Source organism: Leptosomus discolor, chromosome 24 (genome assembly GCF_034619465.1).
Source record: "Leptosomus discolor isolate bLepDis1 chromosome 24, bLepDis1.hap2, whole genome shotgun sequence".
In the NCBI taxonomy this organism is placed as follows: domain Eukaryota; kingdom Metazoa; phylum Chordata; class Aves; order Leptosomiformes; family Leptosomidae; genus Leptosomus; species Leptosomus discolor.
In genome coordinates, this window is record NC_141414.1 from 5,134,697 (window position 1) to 5,143,269 (window position 8,573).

Sequence of the window (8,573 nt, forward strand, 5' to 3'; positions counted from 1 at the left end):
ATTAACCTAAAGTTTTTGCTGGACGTGGGAGTCCGGGGCAGGGCGGGGTGGGGGGAGCGGGGTGAGGGCCAGCAGAGGGGTTGGGGGGGGGGGTTGGGGGGGGGGTTGGGGGGGGGGCAGTGCGGGAGGTTTGTATAACCCAGCAAGCGTAGAGGAGAGGGGGGTTTTTAGGGGTGGGGCTGGGGGGCACGGGGTGGAAGGGAAGAGACGTACGGTTGGAATCGCACTGTTCTAGCTAGGAGCTCCAGCAGCTCTGCACCTCATGTAAAGAGACACGTTTTGAGTCGTTGAACCTAACCCGAAGGTACCGTAGGAATTGTGCGTAGTGCATCGTTTTAGTTGAGCAGAAGCCATGGGGGAGGGCGGGGAGGGCTCGAACCACAAACCTGTTGTATTTTTGAAGTGCAATAACTTGGTGTTTTTGAAGACTTAAAAGGGCTGCGCATTCCCTTTTCTTTGCGAAGGCTTCCGGAGGCGGTGGCTGGCGGTGACCTGCGGGACAGCCGGACGCCTGGCACGTGAGGAGCAGCGGGGTGGGGGGGGGGCGAGGGGCGCTCGGGCCTTCGAGAGAGAGAGAAAAAAAAAAAAAAAAAAAAAAAATGCCAGGTGGGGGAATCTCAGTTTCTAGCCAACTACCTCGGTAAACTCCAATTCAGGTTTCTTTCAGTCACGACCCCGTGGGCGGCCCGGCCCCGGCGCTGCGGGCGGCACTGTCGGCAGGGGGGTGAGGACAGAGCCGAGGGACGATGCGCGGAGCCCCGCGGCCGCGCGTGAACAGCCTCTGGACTTTTCCACTTCTCTGTTCGAGACTTTGGTCCCAGACCCAAAGCTACTGCTGTGCTCTTGGTGGCAAAAATGTTGTTGCTTTTTGAGTTTCCAAAACCTTTTCGACTTTGTCTGAGGGGATTTTTGTCGTGAACTTTGCGTTAAGCAGCTCCGCGGTTCCCGCCGGCGCCTCTGAGCTCGGTTTTGCTGCGGACCTCGCTGGCTTTTCCCGTCTGTAGCTGGCAATGAGCGCTGGAAGGGAGCTGGCCCCCGCCTCCGCCCCTCGCCCTGCCCACGGGACGGGGGGCGAGCAGGAGCGATGCCCCCTTGCCCTGCGTGAGGGGTGTTGCTGCAGCCGGGGCTGCCCGAGACCCCCCGCCCCGAGCTCTGGGCGAAGGGTGTTCGGTGTCACCCAGCGCAGGGATGGCCCTGCCAGCACCCCAAACCCCTCAGCTCCCCTCGGCCCTCGCCTCCGGGGCCGGTTGGGGTGGGAAAGGGCAGAAAAATGAAGCGAAGCGCGGCCGCTCTCGCACCGACGGAAAAGCCACCGAGGTCCCCCCAGAGCCGTTAAATCCGTGTCGGCGACTTGCCCGCAAGCCGAGAACGATCCTCTCGGCGCTGCGGAGCGGGAAAGCCGCAGCCTGGCGCGTTCGGAGGTTTCCTCTCCGACTTCTCCCCCATCCCTCCCGCCTGCGGTGGGGGATCCCCGCATCCCCTGCCCGGCCCGGGAGGGCACCAGGCTCCGCGTCGGGCTGCAGCCGCTGGCAGGGGGAGCGCCCGTCGCTCCCAGCCCTTCCTGCCCAGCCGTGTTGTGGTCTCAGCAATGAAAACTTGAAGGCAAAAGGGGGGGAGGTGGATTAAAAAACACCCCCCACGCTTTCTCCCCAGGCCTCCCCGGCATCTCGCAAGGGCGTCCCGGGCGGGGGCAGCGGGCAGCAGGCGGGGGGGCAGCTGCATCTCGCTCTTCCGCCGTTTCCAGTCTTGCTCCCACAGAGAAACTTTATTTCTCTGACACAGGCTTTTCTTTTCCTTCTCTCTTGTTTCTGTTTGCGTGTAAGCAATATGTTTTCAGGTTTAAATGGGGGCGGGGGTGGGAAGGGGATTAAAACAAAACCTGGGTAGAGCTCAAAAATTAAGTTTTACTGTACAAAGTTCTGTGGCTCGCATCCCTGGCTGCACAGTAGCTTTAGAGTCCAGTTTTTTCTAATATTTGTATTCTAATTTAATTGCTTTTAAATTTTCCAGGCCAAGCCACTGTTTGGAAACATCATGCTTCTGTTACTGCTTTCTGTTTGCGTTGGCCAGCTCTTCCTGTACATATGTTTTTTCTTATATCCTGTTTTTTTCTTTTTTTGTAAAGAAAAGAGAAAAAACAAAAAGAAAATTATTTTTCTTTCCCTCAGTACACATTCTTCAAAGTTCAAATTATAGTGTTTGTTAAATAAAAAGAAAGATTTACATTTAATTCCGTGTCGCCTTGTTTGGGGTCTGTTCCTTGGGGTCCCCAGGAGCTGGGGGGAGCTCACCCCAACGTGAGCCTGGCGGGGGGGGGGGGGGGGAAGGTCCTGGGGCAGCCCCCAGCTCCCCACAGGGCCTTGGGGGGCGGAGGTGGGTGCAAGGGCCCCGGCCCCACGGGCACCTCGGTGCCACTTCGAATTCCTCCACCTCCAGCGGATTAATCATTTTATTTATGAGGCTTAGAGGTCCAAATCCCGCTAAACCCGGGGCTTTGCCAGATAAACAGCCTGCTTTGCGAAGGCAGCCCGTTTGTGAAAACACAATTAGCAAACCCTGTAATCTGCACTAATTACCGGGCCGGGCCAGGAGGTCTCCCCTGCGGCTGGCGGCGGCGCGGGGACCATGGGGGACACGGTGCCCGGGGGACGGCGCCCGCCCGGGGCCTCCTTCACCATCGAGTACCTGCTGTCGGAGCGGGGCGACGGGGGACCCCGCACCCCGTCTCCCCCTGGCCAGAGCCCCCCGCCAGCCCCTCGGCCCCCGCCGGAGCCCGGGGACAAGCCATCGCAGTCCTACATCGCCCTCATCTCCACCGCCATCCTCTCCTCCCCGGAGAAGAAGCTGCTGCTCTCCGACATCTACCAGTGGATCATGGACAACTACCCCTACTTCAAGAACAAGGTGAGGGGCTGCTGTGCTGGAGCAGACCCCTTTTCTGGGATTTTTTCCCCCCCGGTTTTGATAGGGTTTGGGTGGTTTAGGGTGGGCAAACTGGGAGCTGAGCCCGGGGTGCTGGTGTTGGGTGGGGGACGGGGCTGGGCTTGACTCACTGCGTCTCTGCTGACCCCGATCCACTGGGGAAACACATGTGCTGGCATCCAGCTCTCGGGACGGTTTCAAGCGGTGCCAGGGGGCTGGTTTCTCCAGGTGGGTCAGCCGCCGTTCACTCTGGTGCCTACTGATGTCCTGGAGGTGCGTGGGGTGGGTGCAGCGGGGCCGTGGTGGCCGTGGGCTGGCTGACGGCGCCTCTCGGCCCAGGAGAAGAGCTGGCGCAACAGCGTCCGCCACAACCTCTCCCTTAACGAGTGCTTCGTCAAAGCCGGCCGCAGCGACAACGGCAAAGGCCACTTCTGGGCCATCCACCCCGCCAACCTGGAGGATTTCGCCAAAGGGGACTACCATCGCCGGCGGGCCCGGCGGCGCGTCCGCAGGTGAGCGGGGTTGGAGGGGGACGGTGGAGGGGGGGGGGGGTTGCAGGGGGATTTTGGGGTTCCAGGCTGACCCGGGTGCTCTGTTTCCCCTCGCAGGGTGAACGTTGGCTACTTCCACCCCTACGCCCTGTACGGCCTCAGCTGCTGCTGCCCCTGCTGCCCCCCGGCGCCCCCCGGCCCTCCCCTGGCCCTGCCTGCGCTGCCCCCCCTCGCCCTGCCCGGGGTCCCCCACCGCTGCCTGCCCGAGCGGCCGCGCTGGGGCTGGGGACGGCTCCCCGCTCCCCGGGGCCCCGGCCCCCTCCTTCCCCAGCCCCCTTTCCTGTAGCCCCCCTGCCCTGCTCAGGGCTGGGGGGGTGCCTAGATGGGGCCCCCCAAGAAGCGGGGGGCAGCTCTGGGCGGGACCTGTTCAGGGACGCTCTGGAGGTCACCTGCCCCATGTCCCCCCCCAAGCCAAGGGGTCGCGTGTGCGTGTGTGTGTGTCCCCCATCACCAATGATGTCCTGGGATGGGGCCAGAGCCCAGGGCACGTGTCCCCCCCTGAGGGACCCCCAACACCCCCCCATCCCCATGCCCCAGTAGGGACCCCCCCCCACCTCCCCAGGGTCCAACCTTCACAGGACACCCCACGAGGGCACCGGCAGCCCCGTGTCCCCCCCACCAGGGCCGGCCATACCCCAGTGGTGTCACCCATGGGGAGGGGTCCCCACACACACACCACACCCCCCCCCCCGGCCCGTGGGCCCAGGCACATATGGGGCTTAAACCCTCCAGCGGCAGGCCCCTGCCCTAATTATTTTCTTACTAATTGTCCCTGACGCCCCTAATGAAAATCGCGGCTCCCAGGTGTTAAGTGGCATTAGGGCGTCTCGCTAAGAAAGACGACTCGGCCACTAAATCCCGGGAGATAAAACCCCCAAAGCTCTTCGCGCTCCCGAAAACTAGGAAGCTTATGACACAAATTAATCCCTTCACGATGGCCGTGCCCTTTGGGGGGGCGGGGGGGTGCTGGGGGGGGGGGCTCCCAGGGATGGCAGCAGTGATGGGGGCTGCAGGTCAGGCTGGGTCTTGCTCGGGGACAAGGTGGCAGCAGGATTTGGGGGGCTCTGGATTGTGGGGGTCCCCTGCCTGCCTCAGCTTCCCCCCGCCCCGTTTGCAGCTGGTCCCCACCCCGCAGTGGGGAGGCCGGGGTGGGGAGAGGGGGGGGCACACCCCGAACCCCATCCCCGAAGGCTCCTTAACCCGCAGCCATCTGGGGTTTGCCCCGGCCCTAATCTGTGCCCAAACGGGATTAGGGCCCTGCGCCCCCCCCCCCCCCCCTCCGCCCTCGGCCTCGGCCCCCCGCAAGCGGCTTAACGGGGCCGAGCTGCCCCAGCGATCCGGCTGTGGGGGTACTGGGCAGACTGGGATGGGGCTGGAGTGGTGGGACCCCCACCCATTACATTGCAAGTGTGTGTGTGTGGGGGGGTTTGCCTCCCTTTGGGGAAACTGAGGCACAGCGACAGGCTGGAGCTGACATCCCCCCGAATAACAACCTCCCCCCCCCACCCCCCCCCCCCCCCCCCTGCAGCCCTGGACACCCCCAAATCAGGGTGAACCCCCCAACCCACTTGCCCTGCTCCAACGCTGCGGTGGGTCACCCCTTCCAGCACAGCCCCCCCAGCCTGGGGAGCACCAAAACCACCAAAAAAAAAGGAAAATAAACCCCCAAACCCAAGAAAAAAACCCATCACAAGCCAGCCCCAAAACAGAGGATCCCCCCGCCGGGGCTGTCGCCCTCGATAAGCTTTTCCGCCTCCCAAGAAGACCAAACGGCTGCGGGTGTATTTTTAATATATAGTTTATTTTTTTTTTTTTTAAAGCCCCCCCCCAAAGTGCAATTTTTATTATTTTAATTTTTTTTTTTTTTTTCCTCGTCTCCCACACTTTATAAAGAACTATCAAAGTTACAATCTATGGAATGTCTTTTCTGTGCTTTTTTTGTTGTTGTTTGTTTTCCTCGCCTCGCTCCTTTACCCAGATATACCACAAAAGTAGTTTACACATAAAAACCGCCGAAACCTTGCGAGTGCTTTAGATAGAGAATCTCTTTAATAGATTATATATAAAGACGCAGAAAAAAAAAAAAAAAAGGGGAAATAAAAAAAAAAAAAAGGAAAAAAAAAAAAAAAACAACCAAAATAAAGAAGAAGTGGCCCCATCTCGAGCATCCTCGCTGGGTCCCCGGGCAGAGCTCGGCCTCTCGCGTGACCCCCCGCCCCAGGAGAAGTTTAAGCTCTCGGTGTGTGTATATATATATATATATAGATAGATAGATAGATAGATAGATAATTTTTTTTTTAGAAAACACAACTTTAAACGCAGCATTTTGCTACTGGGGGGGCGCCCCCCCGGCTCCCTCCCCTCAGCAGCTCCAGCCTGACGCCGTGGCTCTGCTCCGCCGTGCTCCTCCTTAAATACAACTTCTCATAATAAATCGAAAATATAAATAGGTGCGATATAGAGCTCTATAGAATTTTTTTTTTTTTTTTTTCCTCATTTTAAATAATCGAATCAGGCCTCTGGCGGGGGGGGGGGGGGGGGGGGGGGTCCCGCTACCCCCAAAGGGGGAGCAGAAGGGCTGGGGAGGGGGCACAAACCCTGAAGGGAGAATTTGGGGGGGGGGGGGGGGGGGGGAGAAGAAATAAGCCCTTTTCCTGCAGAAGAACCAGCCCCCCCCTTTACGGCCCAGGCTGGGGGGGGGGGGGGGGATAGGACCCTCCCCTGCCCCTCCAGCCCCATTTCGGGGGGGGGATGTGGGGCACAAGCCCGGGGGGGGGGGGGGGGGGGGGGCTGGATGCAGCATCTTTACAAGCAGCGCGGGGGGAAGGAAGGAGCTGCCCCCCCAACCCCCCACCCCGGGGAGGGGGTGAAGCCCCTGCTAGCCCCCCTGCACCCCCCCCCCCCCCCCCCCCCCAAGACTCCAAACCAGCAGGGAATGACCCCAACCGGCCGCCCTCGGAGTCACCAGCTCTTTTTTGGGGGACACACACACACCACCCACACCCCCCCGCCCAGCTCTGCCCAGTCCCCCCCCCGGGCTGGGACCCCCAGGGCTGAGTCCCCCAACCCCAGCTGAGCCCCACACCAGCCCCCCACTGCTCTTCCAACGGCAGGGCAGGGGGGCCAGTTCATTTTTCCTCTTTTGTACCAAAAAACCCTTTAATTTTTCCTCTCCCAGCTTGCTCCCCCCCTTCGGAAATTCGTTATTATTATTATTATTATTTTTTCCTTTCTTTCCCCGACCCGGCGTAACTCAGCAGTATCTTTGGCAACACTTTATCACAACCTGAATTCAAGAAAACAATAATAAAAATAAAAACAATGACAAGAACGACAACCAGAAGGTCTGGATGCTGAGTACGGGGGGGGCGGGGGGGGCGGCTGCGGGGCTGGGGGGGGGGTTAAGGCTGGCGAAGGCTGCGGGACAGGGACAAACCTGGGCTTTGGGGCGGGGTTTGGCTTTTTTTTTTTGCCTTTTTTTTATTTTTTATTAATAGTGCAAACTTAAACTTGTGCTAAAGTGTTGCCGGGGGGGGGGGAGGGGGGGGCGGGTGTCTGTGGGGACAGGGACGTCGCAGGCGTGGGGACGCTTCGCGGGGAATCCTGAGACTAATTCTCTCTCGCCTCTTACTTTTTGTGCCATTTTTGCTTTTTTTTCCGTTTTTTTTCCCCCCCTTTCTTTCCCCCCCCCCCTTTCCTTTCCCCCTCTCTCCCCCCCCCCCCCCCCTTTTTTCTCCTCCCCTCTTTGTTTTCACTCTTTTTTTCCTTTCCCCCCTCTTCTTCTTTTTCTTCCCCCCCTCTTTTCTCTCCCCCGCCACCCCAGGGGCAGCCGCAGGGTTCACCCCAGGGCCGCTTGCCCAGAGCCCCCAAACCTCCTTTTTTTTGGGGGGGGGGGGCTGGGGAGGGAGGGTTAAAGCAGCAGCAGGGAGCTTTGGGGGGGGGGGCAATTGGGTGGAAAACCCGGGGAAGCAAAATGAACACAGACCAGACAGGAGATACCACAACTCCGAGCACAAGAACCTCCACGAGTGTCTATTTACAAACCCACGCGCGTCCCGCGTTCTGCACCGCGGGGCTCGGCCGGGGGGGCTCTGCCCCCAGCCCCCCGCCGGACCCCCTCCCCACCTGCCCGGGAGGATTCGCTGCCCGGATCCGAATTAAACCCCCACTTCCAGATCCGAATTAAACCCCCCACCCCCACCCCCCTCCCCGGATCCGAATTAAACTCCCCCCCCCCCCTTCGGATCCGAATTAACACACCCCCCCCCCCCTTCGGATCCGAATCTGGGAGGGATGCGAAGCCCCCGGGGAGCATCACGGCCCCCCCCCGCCATCCCGGCCTGGCGCTGGCTAGAAAACAGCGAAGAAATAAGATTTAAAACCCCTCAAAAATGAATAAAAATAATAAAGGGTGCGGGGAGAAATGAACAATACACAAAACCAAAACAACCCCCCGTGATTCCTGCCTAAAATTCAAGCTTCCGTGGTTTTTTTTTTTTTTTCTTTTTTTTTTTCCTTTTTTTTTTTTTTTTTTAATTTTATTTTATTAGCGAAGTGCAACGACTTCGGAGGGTGGGTCTGGTGTCGGGGCATGTCACAGAACCTAATTAGCATCGTTCCTCCCATCGGACACCTTGCGGCTTTTATTACTCCATGAAATAGAACTTGGATTCTGTCTATGGTTTGTTTTTTTGTCTTTTTTTTTTTTTGTTGGTTTTTTTTTTTTAAATATATATATATATATACACATTTTTCTTACAAAAATAAATTTAGGATTTTTTTTTTTTTAATAATATTTTTTTTTCCGTAGAAGTTGGTTTTGACTTGTAAACATGGTTTGCTTTTGCTTTTTTTTTTTTTTTTTAAATTAAGATAAAGTGATCTCAAAGTACCCGTTCCATCGCAAAGTGCTAAGACTTCTTTGTTTGTTTGTGGTTTTTTTTTATTATTTTTTTTATCATGTTTTTTTTTTTTTTATTTTTTATTGCTTTTTCTGCATTAAATAAACATCCATCTCTCCCCCACCCCCACCACTCAGCCCTCCCCCCCAGCACACACTCCCCTCTCACTCCCTCTCCAAAATACATTCGGCCAAACCTG

General features: G+C 57.8%; 1 protein-coding gene across 1 annotated transcript; it reads left to right on the plus strand.

Moving 5' to 3' along the window:
- The first annotated feature begins 2,625 nt into the window (after positions 1 to 2,625).
- Positions 2,626 to 3,759, plus strand: LOC147413773 (uncharacterized). The gene is made up of 3 exons (XM_086477753.1): positions 2,626 to 2,904; positions 3,262 to 3,434; positions 3,531 to 3,759. Exons 1-3 carry the CDS (start codon positions 2,626 to 2,628, stop codon positions 3,757 to 3,759), a joined length of 681 nt encoding a protein of 226 aa, XP_086333879.1.
- Positions 3,760 to 8,573: the final 4,814 nt, after the last annotated feature.